The sequence below is a fragment of the Neovison vison genome, chromosome 5 (genome assembly GCF_020171115.1).
Source record: "Neovison vison isolate M4711 chromosome 5, ASM_NN_V1, whole genome shotgun sequence".
NCBI classification, from domain to species: Eukaryota; Metazoa; Chordata; class Mammalia; order Carnivora; family Mustelidae; genus Neogale; species Neogale vison.
The window spans coordinates 38,136,252-38,154,868 of record NC_058095.1 but is presented as its reverse complement, the minus strand read 5'-3'; the positions used below and the strand labels follow the sequence as shown (position 1 = coordinate 38,154,868).

General features: G+C 37.0%; 2 protein-coding genes across 9 annotated transcripts in view; both read left to right on the top strand.

Annotated features, from left to right (window-relative positions):
• The window catches only part of RAD51C (RAD51 paralog C), a 58,595-nt gene that overhangs the window by 31,973 nt on the left and 8,005 nt on the right, over nt 1–18,617 (top strand). For 2 of the 8 annotated variants that reach the window (XM_044248579.1, XM_044248574.1), the window contains 2 exons: nt 6,569–6,632; nt 7,606–7,853. In XM_044248579.1, coding sequence (XP_044104514.1) covers nt 6,569–6,632; nt 7,606–7,719 — 178 coding nt within the window. In that variant the 3' untranslated portion in view covers nt 7,720–7,853. Of the gene's footprint in view, nt 1–6,568; nt 6,633–7,605; nt 7,854–12,372; nt 12,394–18,617 lie in introns of those variants that run through there. The other 6 variants (XM_044248578.1, XM_044248577.1, XR_006384555.1 and 3 more) reach the window with 5 other exon arrangements.
• On the top strand, nt 3,808–4,131 carry LOC122906523 (pancreatic progenitor cell differentiation and proliferation factor-like). Its single transcript, XM_044248580.1, has one exon. It carries the CDS (start codon nt 3,808–3,810, stop codon nt 4,129–4,131), a length of 324 nt encoding a protein of 107 aa, XP_044104515.1.

The following is an 18,617-nucleotide window of genomic DNA, read 5'->3' as shown; positions in this document are numbered from 1 at the left end:
GTCTACTTATCTGCCTGCCCGTGCGCACTCTCTCTCTTTGGCAAATAAATAAATAAAATCTTAAAAAAAAAAAATTTTCCAAAGAGCTCAGGTAACTTTTTTTTTTTTTTTTTTTTTTGTAACACATAGTGCTTTACAATTGACTTCCATCCCCCAGTTCTGTAAATAAATCATTGTATTCTGGGTCACAAAAGGAATTCTTTCCTCAGCAACAAACCCTTTGGCAATAGTTCTCCAGATGAGAATCTTTTGAACATACTGCTTATACTTTCCCAGATTTAGGTTTTCCATAAAGTGCATCCCACTGTGTAAATGTTTTTAGGGATTCTCCTTGAATGAGTATATAGTAGCAGTTTTCACTCTTACTCTACTATTAAATATTCACTAATAGAGATACATCTAAAATACAAAAATATGAGCAAACCGAGATGTTTCATCTTTTAATGCATTTATCAGAAAATGTTTGCCTTTGTCAAATTCTAGAAGTTAGCTTTGGTTAAGGTACCCATGAGATCAGAAAATTAGGCTCATTTTTTAAGCATTAACCATTTTATGACTTTCAGCTTCTTACTCATCCTTTCCAAGAAATTGGAGAATGGTGTTGAATATTGAATTAGATAGATTTTTTTTTTTTTTAAGATTCTATTTTTTTTTTTGAGAGAAGATGGAGTACAAGTGGGGAGGAGAGGGAGAGGCAAGCTCCCTGTGAACATGGAGCCTGATGTGGGGCTCCGTCCCAGGACCCCAGGATCATGACCTGAGCCGAAGGAAGACACGTAATCAACACCCAAATTCCCTGAATTAGATGGATTTAGGGGATCTCTGTTCCATAAGATTTTTCTATATCTCAAACTATCATTTTAGGACTGCTTGCTTGTGATAGGTATTTCACTGGGCAGTTTATATATAATATTTCATATAATCCCTTCAATAACTCTTTGAAGAATCTATACCTATGTGAGAAGACCAAGTCTGCCCAGAAAGATTAAGGGTAATTAATAGCTACCATTTATTGAAATTTTATTAACTGTCCTTTATTGTGTTAAGCATTGTGTGTGTGTGTGTGTGTGTGTATTTCATTTTATTTTCCAAATAACTGTGAAATAAGTAGTAATATCCACATTTTATAGATAGAATTAACACTAAAGCATTGTAAAAATTTATAATCTCCATCCCTAACACACTGTAATTGCTTTTTCTACAATGTAATTACAGTATTATGTTGATTGCCAGCAAATCTGGAAGTATAGCTCTTATCTTCCTTTTTAGGTAAAATCCTTTTCTCTAAACTGTTTCCCCCCCCCAAGCTAGGGATATATGATAAGTAATGTGCATACTTTATTATAATCAAAATAAGTTGACCTCATTTAATAGAATTAAATAGTTTTATTCTTCATTGTTTGAAACCAGTTATCTTAAAAAAAAAAAAAGAAACCAGTTATCTTTAAGTCATTAGAGTTGCATGAGATCTTGTATGTGTTCTAAAATTTAGTTTATCTTGAAAGGACAAAAATAGAAATTCACGCTGGGGAAAAATAGTTATAAAAATGAAACTTCCAGTTTGAGCAGAAAACTAAAAATCTTGATTAGCCAAATTTCTATTGAGAATTGAACCTTAGTATCCTATATTATACTCCAGTCCCCATCTTTCACCAAAACACCTGCCTTTTACCCTTTGACTAACAATGAAATGACATTCAAGCAGTTATTCAAATAAGTACTTTTGTCTCTGTCCTGTATATTGTGCGGGTTTTCCTCCAGTTAGCATATTCATGATAATACGAGGCTGAGATTGTTCAGAATTATATCATTCTTTGCCAAGAAGATCTGGTGATAGAGTGGAGTAATATATCAACACCCCCACACAGTGTTTCATATGTGTGCTCAGCTTTAGAGCACAAATTGTGCTTCTGTCTTATTTCTTCCTGACCCAAACTGTGTAGTTCAGCCATATGTTAAGCTTCATCTCAGCTGGGGCCATGAGCCAAGTGATTCTTTGGTTTAGTTTTTTGTTTAAAAAGATTTCTTGAGATGCAGATATGACATATAAAATTATTTTATTTTTACTTAGGAATTTGAGGAAATTTTTCAACCTGAATTTTTAATGCCCACTTGACTTTAGGATTTTTAATAAACATGTAAAAGCTTGAAAGCTTGTTTACTTTTTTTTTTCAAGATTTTATTTATTTGACAGAGAGAAAATAAGCACAAGTAGGAGAGCAGCAGGCAGAGGGAGAGGGAGAAGCAGGCTCCCTGCTGAGTTAGGAGCCCAGTGTGGGACTCGATCCCAGGATCCTGGGATCATGAGCCAAGCTAAAGGCAGACACCTAACAACTGAGCCACCCAGATGCCCCAAAAACTTACTTATTTTTTAATAATTTTCTCAGAAAATTTAGATGTATTGGGTATCTTTTTGGATATATAGTGATATTATAAGGTGGTTTAGATACTAATTTTTCAGGTTAGCTAATTTTTGTTTTATTGAATCAAAGAGAGTGATGTTTTGTAATAAGGTAGGCTAAAATGAGCTATTCTTCTATTTTTCTGTTATATATATTTATTTTTTTAACTTTTATTTATTTAAAAAAATATTTTTTAAGTAATCTCTGCTTGAAGTGGAGCTCCAACTTACAACTTGAAGATCAAGAGTCACATGTTCTACCAACTGAGCCAGCCAAGTGCCCCATTTTTTCTGTTATATTTTGTATTAAAGATAGAATTAACACTAAAGCATTGTAAAAATTTATAATCTCCATCCCTAACACAACTATTCTTATATTACATATTACACAGCAGTTACTTCATTTTTGCCTACAGTTGCAATTACAGAATATATGACTTTTTGGATTCTGTTGTTTTTGTCCAAAAGTATAAACCTAAAACATTAAACTAATGGACTGTGATCTCTGATTGCTTCTCTGCCTTTTTTTTTTTTTAAAGAGTTTATTTATTTATTTGACAGGCAGATATTACAACTAGGCAGAGAGACAGACCGGGGGCCGTGGGGAAGCAGGCTCCTCGCTGAGCAGAGAGCCCGATGTGGGGCTCTATTCCAGGACCCTGGGATCATGACCTGAGCCAAAGGCAGAGGCTTTAACCCCCTGAGCCACCCAGGCACCCGTTCTCTTTTTTTATTTTGAAGATTTATTTATTCATTTGAGAGAGAGAAAGGGAATGTGCACTAGGAGGGAAGGGCAGAGGGAGAAGGAGAGGGAGATAGTCTCAACCAGGCTCAGCACTCAGTGGGGCTTGATCCCAGGACCCTGAGATCATGACCTAAGCCAAAGTCAAGAGTCAGATACTTAACAAATGGCACCACCAGGCACTGCTGATTGCTTCTCTTTTTTTTTTTTTTTTTTTAAAAGATTTTATTTATTTATTTGACAGAGATCACAAGTAGGCAGAGAGGCAGGCAGAGAGAGAGAGAGGAGGAAGCAGGCTCCCTGCTGAGCAGACAGCCTGATGCGGGACTCGATCCCAGGACCCTGAAATCATGACCTGAGCCGAAGGCAGCGGCTTAACCCACTGAGCCACCCAGGCGCCCCAATTGCTTCTCTTTTGAATTGTGTCTGAGCAGAGGGGCAATTTCAAACTTTGAAGAGTAACATATCATGAACCAATGCGTCCTTCTGAATTGTCTTTGAAAACAAATCAGAAACTGCTCCTGCTTCTGTTGTGGAGCAGTCTTCCAGGATCCCTCTGCAAATGGGCTCTGTGGCCTAGTATCCTGATCCCTGCACCCATGATCATGTGTTGAGGCCCATGAGGGGTTACTGCCAAGGTTTCCACCAGCCCACAAGCGACTGCATGGCAGCCATCTCCTCCAGCAGCTCGCTTGTGGCCACCTGTTACCAGTGTGTCCTGGGTTCCACTTCTGGTAACATCTCCTGTGCAAGTGCAGCCATCCCTCGCCACCCTGGTCTCATCAAGGCTGACTCAGGTTATTGGTGGGCAAGGTTCTTTTTTGGGAAGTCCACTCTCGCATTCATGGCTATAGTGTTGGATTCTCCAGAAGGCTCAGAATCTCCTCAGGCCTCCAGTAGCATGATCACCTGTGACTCAGCTCTGGAAGCCTTGAGGAAGCAGCCTGGTGGCCAGCCTGGAAAAGCCAACACTGGGCCCCAATCCTGAGTAGCCATACCAGCCACCAGGCTCATTGAGAAGGTGCTAGGCTCATCAGAGTTCTTCTCCTCCCCTCCCATAAACTAGGCAGTCTACAGCAAGCAGAAGCAGTGGGTTCTTTTATATCAGAACAGCAAAACACCAAAAGGGAATTTGAGAGAACCCTACTGTTTACTGTCCAAGCCACACTCAAGCCTTCCTGACACCCTGTAAACCATGTGCCTTGAACCAAGTAGAAAACAAACTCCAAGCAGCCAGTAAAAATAAATCAGCATTACATTGTATATAAGAAGGTGATTCTTTTAACTCTGAGAGTTTATGATTTTTCTCTAAGTTAGAATCTGCATCATTGTTTTTTGTGGTAGGGAGAGGGACATGGTATGTTTTTGTTTTTGTTTTCGTTGTTCATTTAAATTCAATTAGCCATGATATAGTACATCATTAGTTTCAGATGTAGTGTTCAACAATCCATCAGTTGCATATAACACCCAGTGCTCCTCGCGTATGTCAGTTTTTTAAAATTGATAAATTGTGGGGTGCCTGGCTGGCTTAGTCAGTAGATATGCAACTCTTGATCTTGGGGCTGTGAGTTCAAGCGCCAAGTTGGGTATAGAACCTACTTTAAAACACTTTTTAAAAATTAAATTGTAGTAAATTATACATATGATAAAATGTTATGTTTTATTGTTTAAGTGTACAGTTTAGTGACATGAAGTACATTCACATTATTGTGCAGTCGTCACCCCCATCCATCTCCTGAACTTTTTCATCTTCCCCAACTGAAACTGCTTCCATTAAACACTAGCTGCTATTCTTCCCTCCCCCAGTCTATGGCAACCACCATACTACCTTCTATGAATTTGAGTACTCTAGGCACCTCATGTAAGTGGAGTGATGCAATATTTAGCCTGTTGTGCCTGGCCTTTTTTAACTTAGCATAGTTTTCAGTGTTCACTGTACATGGTGACAAGAACTTTCTTTTCCAAGACTAAATAAGATCCCATTATATGTAAAAACTACATTTTGTTTATCCATCTGTCAGACACTTAGGTTGCTTCTGTCTTTTGGCTATTGTGAATAACTTATATCAGTTTTAGAGTAATTTTGAAAAGCACTTAAAAAGCTTTTGCTTAGGTGGCACCTGAGTGGCTCAGTCAGTTAAGCACCCAACTCGTGGTTTCAGCTCAGGTCATGATCTCAGGGTTGTGGGATTGAGCCCCATGTCTGGCTCTGTGCTCAGTTCAGAGGTTGCTTGAGATTCTCTCCCTCTGCTTCTCCCCCTGCTCTCTCTCCCTCTCTCTCTTTCAAATAAGATATACAAATAAAAATCTTTTTAAAAAAAGTTTTTTGCAGGACGCCTGGGTGGCTCAGTTGGTTAAGTGGCTCCCTTTAGCTCAGGTCATGATCCCAGCGTCCTGGGATTGAGTCCCGCATTGGGCTCCTTGCTCGCAGGGAGCCTCCTTCTCCCTCTGCCACTGTCTGCCCGTGCTCACTCACTCTCTCTCTGACAAATAAATAAATAAAATCTTAAAAATAAAAAAAGGTTTTTTTGCATAGACCACCTGGCTGGCTGAGTCTGTAGAGCATAAGCCTCTTGATCTTGGGGACATGAGTTCGAGCCCCACGTTGGACATAGAGATTACTTAATTTAAAAAATTTTTTAAAAATAATTTAATAAAATTTTTTGCTTATATTTGTTGCTTTTACAATATTTGAGCAAGCTTAATAAGAGCTTAGAATTTTATATCTAACTACTTTCAGCTTTCAATTTTATATTACTTTGTAGAGAACACAGTAAGATTCTACCTAAACAGACCTTGTTCTGTCAGGAAGATGATTCTCTGGATATAATCATTTTGAAAGAATCTGTCTTCCTTGCTTATTTGTATTAGTATGATATATGACTATGTACTCCTCATTTATATCCCAAGAAATTGTCTAATACTTCTGTCGTGACAAGTAACACAATTACTGCATAAAGTTGGAAAAACAAACAAACAAAAATAATCTTTATCTTGTAGTAACAACTTTTTGATTGTGGTCTTCTAGTAATTTTTCTATATATGTTGATTTACATACTCATAAATGTGGGCTCACACAGCGTAACTTTTACTTAATATATTATTAACATTTTCTTATACTGTTAAATATTTTTTTCCACATCTTCTACAGCATCAATAGTATTTTGTCATGTAGAAATTTATTTGAATTACTCATTGGACATTTAGGTTGCTTTAAAATTCCACTTATATAAACAACTCTTGTTATTATATGCATACATATAGCTATTGATTGAAGGAATCTTTTTGATATTTCTTTGCTTTCTGTGTCCTTAGGGAAGGAAACAATAGAATTGTAGTGAAAAATTTTAAATGTAAATTATTATATCAGTCATTTGAACTAACTAAGATCATGTGTTTATGTATATTTATTCTTTTTCTCTAAGCAGGTTGGCAACATTGTACAAATCACCAAGCCAGAAGGAATCTACAGTACTGTTTCAAATCACAGTCAGTATTATTTGATTAGAGTGGGGTTTTGGTGTTGGTGGGCAGTAATTATCTGAAGAGAGCATTTACAAATTGCTTCTGTTAACTTCTGTAGGCAGCAAGCATATTTGAGGACAGCTTTCGATGCTTAGAACATTATCCTCAAAATAGTATATATACAGAATATTCCGGTGACAATTGTACTGAAATTTATTCTTAAGAACAGAGGAAATACTTATTTGTAGGCTAATGTGTTCCATGCCATATGTAATGTCAGGATATTAAAAATTTTTAAAGTGAAAGTTGTTAAAGATTTTCCAAGAAAAAAATACTAACATTACCCATTTTAGTCTGTAGATATTATGGCTCTGTCATAGCCACCAAATATATCCTGCTTTAAAATGTTAATTTTCCTATAATTCAAAATCATAGAACACACTTTTTTGGCTGAAATATGCATATTTATCAGTAGTATTGAGCCAGATATATTCTTGGCATCTCATTTTTAGGACAAAAACAGAAATAGAAATTCTGAAACTGAATCATCAACTCAGTCTTTGTACTGCTTAGGTGCATTTAAAGTATCCTAATTGGAAAACTAAATTTTGAGTATTTAATTATGAAAATAAATTTGTAAAGCACCTAAGTAATTAGTACATGTTACTTCCTTTTACTCTTCAATAGAGTCCTATAAAGTTCATTAAGATTTTCTTTTGGAGTCTATTTTTATAATGCACTGTTACTTCCATGTGTGTATGTATAAAAATATATAAAAAAATAAGTACAAATATAAAATACTCTAGATCTGAAATACTCTAGTACAGCTTTGGCTTGGACACCAATTCAAGAGGTTTAACCTCTGCATTCGCAGTGCTTCATAACTTCTGTCTCAAGAATAAAGTAGCTCTTTTATCAATAACTTAAAAATATTTTGAAAACCAATTGTTATTTTAGATGTTCTTAAACCATACTTGTATATTTTTTCATCTTCCAGCCTCAGGGATTTAGAGATGCTGTTGTTGCTACTGCATCTTCTTTGCAAGCAGAAGGTTCACTGAATTTCCGGAAACGGTCACGAGAATCAGAAGAACAGGAATCCAAAGACTAGTCTTAAAGTACACATATGTGTTGATGCTGTGAGATGTAATGTATACAAGTAGTAGATAGACTCTATTTTAAAATATAAACACAGGGCGCCTGGGTGGCTCAGTGGGTTAAGCCGCTGCCTTCGGCTCAGGTCATGATCTCAGAGTCCTGGGATCGAGTCCCACATCGGGCTCTCTGCTCGGCAGGGAGCCTGCTTCCCCCTCTCTCTCTCTGCCTGCCTCTCTGCCTACTTGTGATTTCTCTCTGTCAAATAAATAAATAAAATCTTTAAAAAAAAAAAAATAAATAAAAAATAAAATATAAACACATACTGTGGCATATATGAATCAAGAGCATATGAAGTGAATGTGAAAAACATTAAATGAGTATGATTCTCTGAGTTTTTCTAAAGCAGTTCTACAATTATATTTTGCCCTGTTTTCACTTTTAGTAGCAGCAGAGATAATGCAGTTATTGTATTTTTTCAAGTGTGGAAAGCTGATCTCATGTAGCCAATCTGAATTTACCATTCAGATTGTTTTTGCCTTTTTTCTTTGCTAGTTGCCGAGAAAATCCTAGGAAGAAAAGGTTCCCCCCCCATTCCTATTGGGTTTTTCTCTTTAAATGTAGATTTTATTTATTTTTATTTATTTTTTTTTAAAAGATTTTATATATTTGAGAGAGAGAGAGTGAGAGAGGGAACACAAGCAGGGGGTAGTGGGAGAGGGAGAAGCTGGCTTCCCGTGGAGCAGGAAGTTCTGGGCTCGATCCCAGGACCCCAGGACCCCAGGACCCTGGGATCTTGACCTGAGCCAAAGGCAGACACTTAACAACTGAACCACCCAACCGCCCCAAATGTAGTTTTGATAATACTTAAAAGTGACCTGGTTTTGAGCCATCTCTTAGTTGACATCATGGCCGCCCTCAGACCTTTGGTGAACCCCAATACTGTTAAAAAGAGAATCAAGAAGTTCATCCAGCACCAGGCAGACTGATATATCAAAATTAAGCACAATGGCGAAAACCCAGAGTCATTGACAATAGGGTGCACAGAAGCGAGGGCTAGATCTTAATGCCCAAAACTGGTTACAGGAGCAACAAGAAAACAAAGCACATGCTGCCCAGTGGTTTCTCAAGTTCCTGGTCCACAGTGTCAAGGAGCTTGAAGTGCTGCTGATGTGTAGCAAATCTTACTGTGCGGAGATTGCTCACAGTATATCCTCCAAGAACCACAAAGCCACTGGAAAGAGCAATCCTGCTGGCCATCAGAGTTACCAGTCCCAATGCCAGGCTGCACAGCCAAGAGAAAGAATAGACAGTTTATGTGCATGTCGTATTTGTGTTCATAAAACTACAAAAAAAGAAAAAGGCTTGTTTTTAGTATTATAAAGAAAAGCCAGCACCATGAGTCAGCATATTATTATATTTAGTTTTAATGGTAGAATATAAATTTTAGATGACCAATCAGATTTTAGTGACCCCCATCCTAATTTAGTGACCCTAATCCCCAAATCCTAAGCCATTTATTTATTTTTTATGTTACTTTATGTTAAGGGAAGGACTTGGAGCTGTTACCCTAGAATGTTCGTCTTCCAGAATACTCAAGTTGATAAATTCAATTATTTATTTCTACATTTTGAAAACATGGTGTGATCCATTCTAGAATTCTAGATGTATTGACATTTTCCTTTGAATATTCTTAAAACTTGGAATAAATTAAAAATTTGGATTCTTGAGTAGTTTTAAAATCATCTAAAAATATTTTGGCACCTGATTCTTCTTAGTACTTCTCCATTCATTCACAAAATTTACTGTGGTTTTCAGTGGAAGAAAATTATTTAAATAATTCAATATTATATACTGTGACAACCATGTTCTCCAGATTTTAGTGATGCTTGGTATTTCCAGTCCTAGACTGACCATTAAATGAATAAAATTTTAAAAATATAATGATTCTGTAATTGATTATATATAGAATAACCATAGTTTTCCAGGACTTTTTTGAGAATGAAATTAGACACTGCTAACAGTTACAGCAGGAGAGTGGACATAAATCAGGACCATCCCAGGCAAATCAGGTATTTGATCATCCAATTATATAAGACTAATTTCAAATTACTACTTTAGTGAAGAATGACTGGTTGTAATTATTTTTGAGGTCTTTAAGGCATATATTTTTATTACCAATGCAGGCATTATTTTAAAAATTACCCATCATTTTATATTCTCTCTGCTCAGATCATAAAATCAAGAGAGTGAGGGGGTTATAAGTGATAAATATCAGTGTTTCTAGGCTTCAGAACTATAGAAATCTCATAAAGCATCATAACACTACTTTAAAGAACTATAGGACCCAGATTATAGATAAAGCCAAGTGTATTTCTTTTTGTTTGCAATTGTTTTTAGGTAAACTATATAAAATAGCCTTTCAGGGCATCTGGTGGTTTAGTTGGTTAAGCATCTGCCTTCGGCTCAGGTCATGACCCCTGGGTCTCAGGATCAATTGGCCTGTATTCAGCACTCCACTCAGTGGGGAGTCTACCTCTCCCTCTCGCCTCTCCCCTTCCCTTCTACCCTCTCTCAAATACATAAAATCTTTAAAATAGCCTTTCAAAGTTGTTACTATTGCTAAGAAGATAATTATTTTCCTGGTTATACGCTTAAATCTTAGTCTGCTTGGGCTGCAATAACAAAATATCATAAATTTAAGCAACAACATTTTCGAACAGTGTTAGAGACTGGAAGTCCCAGATCATTGTGCCAGCATGGTATGGTTCCAATGAAGCTTGTAGATGGCCATCTACTTATTCTGTGCTCACAAGGCCTTTCCTTGGTGAATGTGCATGGAGAGAGAGCTTCATCTTCTTAAAAAGCCACCAGTCCTATCAGATTAGGACTTCACCTTTATGACCTTATTTAACATTAGTTACCTTCTAAAAGCCCTGTCTCCAAATACAGTCACACGAAGTTTTAGAACTTCAACATGAATTTTGGGAAGAGAATTCAGTCTGTAGAAATTCAGGAAATTTGGGGGCACCTGGGTCGCTCAGTCAGTAAGGTGTCTGCATTCAGCTTGGGTTATGATCTCAGGGTCCTGGGATCAAGCCCCATGTCAGGCTCTCTGCTCAGTGGGGAATCTGCTGCTCCCTCTGCTTCTCTCCCTTCTCATGCTCTCTCTCTCTCTCAGATAAATTAAAAATCTTAAAAAAAATTGTTACTTGCTTTTTAAAGAGCCAAATATATATCCTCTTGTGCTCCTCATAATTTTTTATGATTGTTTTTAATGGTTGTGCATAATTTTAAATTTCTTTTTGGAGTTTGTTATTACTGTATTTTTTAGTGTTATAAACAGTGCTTTTAATAAGCATACAAGTTCCTTTTTAAATGAAATTGAAATGGAAATTGTATTAATTTTCCATTGTTTTGGTAAAAAAATTACCACAGATTTAGTAGCTTAAAAGAACACACATTTATTATCTTAACGGTTCTGGAGTCTGAAATCAGTTTCACAGGGCTAAAATCAAGGCGTCAGAAAGCCTGCATTCCTTCTGTAGGGTGTAGGGAAAATCCATTTTCTTGCCATTTCTAGCTTCTAGAAGTTGCCTGCATTCTTTGGCTCATAGCCCATCTTCAAAGTCAGAGTGTAGCATCTTCCAGTCTCTCTCTGTTTCCAGTCTGATTCAATTGCCTTTTTCCAAATCTGTCTCCTGCCTTCCTTTTATAAGGACACTTGTGATTACACTTAGGGCTGTCAGAATATCCCTATCTCAAGGCTGTTACTCACATCTGCAGAGTCCCTTTTGGCATGTAAATTAGCATTCACGAATTCCAGGATTAGGTTGTAAATGTTTGGGGGAACCCATTATTCAGCCCCTCAATTCATGTGGTAACATAATTCAAGACATAATGATCTTTTTGTGACAAATATACACATTAAAGTTTGCAAAGCACTGGGACAGATTTGTTGACATTTTTAACTATTCATAGGTGGTCATTCCCATTTATGAAAGTGAAAGGGAAAAAAAGGATACAAAGAGAAATGATAGTTCCTTAGCTTTTTGAAAGTTTTATTTTTCAAGGACTTTTTTTTTTTTTTTTAAGATTTTATTTATTTGACAGACAGAGGTCACAAATAGGCAGAAAAGCCGGCACAGAGAGAGGGGGGGGAAGCAGGCTCCCTGCTGAGCAGAGAGCCCAATGTGGGGGCTTGATGACTTAGTCCCAGAACCCTGGGATCATGACCAGAGCCAAAGGCAGAGGCTTTATCCCACTGAGCCACCCAGGCGCCCCTGCCTTGTGATTTTCAAACACTTTTATATTATTTAATTTCATCCTTATAGCAACTCTGTAAGGTAGATGGGATAGGCTGGCATGTCTGTTTTCATTCCTTCTATCCATCCATTCATCAAAAGTATAAGATGCACACATTTAACAACTACTTGTTGAATGAATATTTCAAATAAGACTTAGAATAAATTCTGTTTTTCCAATGGTCTGATAAGAATACCACTTGTCATGCATAGGTTGATGTTTCTGAGCACTTTTTATTACTGTGTTTTATTATAATAATACCTGGTGTTGAAATTTTTGCTTGATTCTTTATTACTATTATTATTTTTTTAATTGTAACCTCTTTCCTTTTTTTTTTTTTTAAATTTATTTATTTATTTGACAGACAGAGATCACAAGCAGGTAGAGAGGCAGGCAGAGAGAGAGGAAGGGAAGCAGGCTCCCCACTGAGCAGAGAGCCGGATGCAGGACTCGATCCCAGGACCCTGGGATCATGACCTGAGCCGAAGGCAGAGGCTTAACCCACTGAGCCACCCAGGTGCCCCTATTACTATTATTTTTTTAAGTAAACTCTATGCCCAATGTAAGGCTTGAACTCATGACCCTGAGACTGAATCATGTGCTCTACCAACTGAGCAAGCCATGTGCCCTAAAGTATTTTTTTACTTTTAAAAATTGTAATAAAATAGATACAAAATTTGCCATTTTAACCATTCTTAAATATATAATTCAGTGTTGTATAGTTATCACCACCTTTTTAAAAAAGATTTTATTTACTTGACAGCACAAATTGGGAGTGGCAGTTGGAGGGAGAGGGAGAAGAGAAGCAGGCTGCCCACTGAGCAGGGAGCCTGATGTGTGGGGTTCAATCTCAGGACCCTGGGATCATACCTGACCTGAAGGCAGATGCTTAACCAACCGAGCCACTCCTATCACCACTATTTCGAAAACTTTTTTCATCACCCAAACAGAAACTCTGCATCCTTGAAGCAATAATTTTCCATTCTGTGCACTGCCTCCTGCCCATCAAACTCCTGGTAATCTCTAATCTGTTTCTATGAATGCACCTATTGTGTGTGTTTTGTGTAAGTGAAATCATGCAACATTTTTCCTTTTGTGCCTGGTTTAATTCACTTTTTTTCAAGGTTCATCCATGGTATAGCATGTATAAAAACTTCATTTTTATGGCTGAACAATATTCCATTACAAGTATATACTACATTTTGTTTATTCATCTCTTGATGAACATTTTTTTTTTTTAAGATTGATTTATTTGAGAGAGAGAGAGCATGAGAGAGAGCATGAAGGGAAAGCCAGAGGGAGAGGGAGAGAAGGAGACTCCACTGAGCTTGGAGCATGCAGGTTTTGATCCTGTGACCCAGAGATCATGACCTGAGCCGCAAACAAGAGTTGGGTGCTCGGGCGCCTGGGTGGCTCAGTGGGTTAAGCCGCTGCCTTCGGCTCAGGTCCTATCTCAGGATCCTGGGATCGAGTCCCGCATCGGGCTCCCTGCTGAGCAGAGAGCCTGCTTCCCTCTCTCTCTCTCTGCCTGCCTCTCCGTCTACTTGTGATTTCTCTCTGTCAAATAAATAAATAGGGCGCCTGGGTGGCTCAGTGGGTTAAGCCTCTGCCTTCGGCTCAGGTCATGATCTCAGGGTCCTGGGATCGAGTCCCGCATCCGGCTCTCTGCGCAGCAGGGAGCCTGCTTCCTCCTCTCTCTCTGCCTGCCTCTCTGCCTGCTTGTGATCTCGCTCTGTCAAATAAATAAATAAAATCTTTAAAAAAGTAAATAAATAAATAAATAAATAAATAAAATCTTAAAAAAAAAAGAGTTGGATGCTCAACTGACTGAGCCATCCAGGTGCCCCTCATTTGGATTGTTTCTAATAGTGTCTGGCTTACAAATTTATTCGAGTAAAACTTTTTGTTTCCTGAAACTTTTATTGACTTTTATTGTTTATGAAATTTAGGACAGTAGATTTGTCATTGGAATATTTTATAACTGTTCTACTAGCTTAAATTTTAACCCTAATAAATTTACTTGCATTTCTTAGATTAGCTATTTTTATTTTTATTTTTTTTATTTATTATTATCATTTTTTAAAGATTTTATTTATTTATTTGACAGAGAGAGATCACAAGTAGGCAGAGAGGCAGGCAGAGAGAGAGAGAGATGAGGAAGCAGACTCCCTGCTAAGCAGAGAGCCCGATGCGGGACTCGATCCCAGGACCCTGAGATCATGACCTGAACCCAAGGCAGCGGCTTAACCCACTGAGCCACCCAGGCACTCAACTATTTTTATTTTCTAATTACTGTATTTTTTTGTTGATAATGTTCCTACTAAAATGTTTACATCTAGTTATCAGATTATAATGTGGCAGAAAAAACTTAAGACTAGAGTCAGAAGACCTGCATTGTAATTTCAGCTAAGACATTAATAAGCCATGTCAATTTTGGCCCCTTTATTTTATCATGTCTTTCTCTTATTTATAAAACAGTATGGGACTAAATGATTGCTAAATTCATTGTTGGAAATGTTGTGGTTTCTGCTTTTGTAAAGGCTTTTTTTTTTTTAAGATTTAATTTATTTATTTGTCAGAGAGAAAGAGAAACAGAGCACAAACAGGGGGAGCTGCAGGCAGAGGGAGAAGCAGGCTCTCTGCTAAGCAGGGAGCCCGATGCAGGACTCAATCCCAGGACCCTGGGATCATGACCTGAGTTGAAGGTTAGATGCTTAATTGATCGAGCCACCCAGGCATTCCTGTAAAGGCATTATTAAATATTCAGTTTAAGTGAGCAATACTAAAAAATAGGGAAAAGAGTGACATTTACACATTTTTCATTTTCAAAATCAATAATACTAGGGATTTTATTCTAATACATTACATTTCAGTTTTGAGACATAATGTTGAAATGTTCTATTGCTTTAAAAAAAAACATTGAGTTGCAGAAGAGAGGCTGGCTGTTCATAATATGTATTTTTAGTTAACGTCAGTGCCTAAATTTACTGTTACTGTTAAAAATTTACAGAACATTTTGCTCCCTCAGAACTGATTTTGGCATAAAACATGTTGACAAGATTTCGTGTATTTCAACCACATTATAATCCTTTGTCTGTTTTCAGATTTAGTTCATCATTGACATTGGCCTTTCTGTGCTTCAGCTATCCATTTGACTCTCACTATCCATTTGGCTCTCCTTATGTGTAGTAAGATGTGAGATTTTAAATATACCATTACTCTGATAATGATTTTATGTGTAGCCAGTTTTATGAGAATATAAAAAGTTGGGTTCTCAGAAATGTCTAAGAACTCATGGAAATAAGTCCTATCTATTTCAAAATTTAAAAATCAATGCAGATTAAAGACAAAAGCAAAGCAGCAAAGAGAATCTGTATTAAGAAGTCATATAAGCAAAAGCGAAGAGAAAGGCATAATTGGTTACGTAACTTTTGATCTAATAAGTTTTTTCTTCGAGAAAAAAAAATGTTTTTCTCGTCTTTCTTTTTTATTTGTTTTTCAATTAATTTTTAAAAAGTAATATTTGCACAAGATTTTAAATTCAGTGAAAAGTAATTCTTCTTTCCTCCCCTGTCCCTTAGTCACTCAGTTCATTTTTAGGAGGAAACCATGATTACTAGTTTTTTGTGTGACCTTCCACAGCTATTCCATGTATCTAAAATACATTTTTTCTTTATCACTCAAATTTATACCTTACTGTATTTATCAGTACACATAGAATTTTCTCAATGAAAAAATTGATGTGTGATATTCCCTTGTACAAATATACTATTGTTTAATCATTCTTTTATTGATGGATATTTAGGTTGATCAGATTTTTTATGAAGAGATAAGGAATTGGTGAGAGTGCATTTAAAATTTTGATAAATGTTACCCAGGGACGCCTGGGTGGCTCAGTTGGTTAAGCAGCTGCCTTCGGCTCAGGTCATGATCCCAGCGTCCTGGGATCGAGTCCCACATGGGGCTCCTTGCTTGGCAGGGAGCCTGCTTCTCCCTCTGCCTCTGCCTGCCACTCTGTCTGCCTGTGCTTGCTCTCGCTTCTCTCTCTATGACAAATAAATAAAAAATAAATAAATAAATAAATAAAAATAAAATAAAAATAAAAAAAAAGATAAATGTTACCCAGATTATCCTTCACAGAGACTATTAATTTATATCCCTACCAATGATGTTTGAGAGTAATTGTTTTCCACATCCTGACAACACAATATTTTCTCTCTTTTTGTCAGTTTGATTTATAGAAAAGACAAGACATCTCATACTGTGATACTACATTTCTTATCTTTTTGTGTTGTTCTGTAATTTTGTTGTTCTGGTAAGTGAGGTTGGACATCTTTTGTTTCACTTTCAAGTTACTTTTTTTTTTTTTTCCTTTTTTAAGTAAGCTCTATACATAACATGGGGTTTGAATTCAAGATCCTGAGATCAAAAGTTGCGTGCTCTACCAACCAAGCCAGCCAGGTATGCCCATTTACCCTATTTCTTTTTCTATGAAGTGGCTGTTCATATTTTTTTGTCCATTTTTCTGTTGAGTAAGGTTGGTCTTATTAATTTATAAGAATTCTTAACATCTTAAGGAAGGCATTAGGCCTGTATTCCCTGTATTTTTCCCAGTTTTTCTAACTTTTTGCCTTATAAAAGTATGACTTTTATATAGCCAATCTTTCACCATTATTTTGTTTCTGAGTGTTGTCTTCTATTTAGAACTTCCCACTCCATGATTATTAAATGCTCCCATTTTTACAAAAAGTTTTATTTTATGTTTAAATCTTTCCATTTGGAATTTATGTTAGCTGTGGCCTTGGGTCTTGAATTTGACAGAGGTTCTCTGGTTAAGGGGAATTAAGTGATATCTTAGAAGGCAGTTTTATGAAAAATGCAAATTTATTCTAATGTCAGCCAAACTCTAAAGGCAAATTCTATAGAGGACAATTATTAGAATATACTAGCAGTTTGATTAATGCATTTTTCTTTGTGAATTGTAAGGTTTCTTTATATTTATTTATGTATATATGTATGTATGTACAAACACTCTATAGTGTGAGGCTCACGAATATGAAATAGAGAATCCCATGAACTACTACAGAGCCAGCCATGTGCTCCTTCATTCATTCATTCATTCATTTGTTCATTTATTAAATGATTTATTTATTTGGGAGAGAGAGAGAATGGGGAGGGAGGGAGAAAGAGAGAAACAGACTCCTTGTTGAGCGCAAAGTCTGATGTGGGGCTTGATCTCATGACACTGAGATCATGACCCAAGCCCAAAGCAGGAGTCAGATGCTTGGGGCACCTGGGTGGCTCAGTGAGTTAAATGGCTGCCTTTGGCTCAGGTCATGATCCCAGAGTCCTGGGATCGAGCCCCGCATTGGGCTCCCTGCTCAGCAGAGAGCCTGCTTCTCCCTCTCCCTCTGCCTGCCACTCTGCCTCCTTGTGCGCTTTCTCTGTCTCTCAAATAAATAAAAATCTTAAAAGAGAGATGTGGGGCGCCTTGGTGGCTCAGTCGTTAGGTGTCTGCCTTCAGCTCAGGTCATGATCTCAGTGTCGTGGGATTGAGCCCCACCTTGGGCTCTCTGCTCAGCAGGGAGCCTTCTTCTCCCTCTCCCACTACCCAGGGACCCCTGATTCACTTATTTTTTAAAGTATTTTTTTCATGGGTAAGATGTTAGATTCGAAAATGGTAGATAAGGAATTATTTCAAATTGATGAAAAGGAGGATATTGGTAAGTAAGTAATTCAGTCATGTTTTTTCTTCTCAGCTCTACATTGGTATAATCAACCATCAACCTGACTTCACTTACATGTGTAATATGTAATCTTACTTACATGTGTAATATTTCAAACTTAGCCCCTCAAACACCCCCAGTTTCATTCAAACCAAATATTGAAGATATTTGATTTCTTTCATATTCTCAATCCCACATCCCATATTAGCAAGTCCTGTCATTTATACACAAAATATGTCTTAAATATAGTCGTTTTCCTCACATGGATAACTGCAATAACCTCCCAACTTTCTCCCTACTTTTACTTATCTCCCCTATAATCTATTTCTATGGTAGCAGCCAAAGGGATCTTTTAGAAAGATAATATATACCAGCTTATGTTACTTCCCTACTTAAAACTCTCCAGTGGCTTACTGTTGTACTTGGAATAAAAGCCAAACTCTTCACTGATGCTCTAAATGATCTGACTTTTGCTTTCCTTTCCATGCTCATATGATACTATCCATTCCACTTTGGTTCCTGTGTTTCAGTTACATGGAACTTTGTTCTTCGAGCATACACAAGTTCATTCTTGAATTAGAATCTTTATACCAGCTTTTCTGGGTTTCCATGTGGTTCACTCCTTGTCTTTCATGTTCAGTTCAGACTTTACCTCCCTGAAGAGGCCTTTCCTGACCATCCTACACAATGTTGACCTCTCTTCTTTTGCTACTGTCACAATAATCTAATTTTATTCATTGCATTTATCACTATCTGAAGGCATTATTTATTAACCTATTATTGAACTCTCCCACTGGACTATAAGCCCCATGAAAGCAGGGATCTTAATCACTAGGACGGTATCCCTGGCACACAACTGGCTTTCAGATATTTAATGAAAATG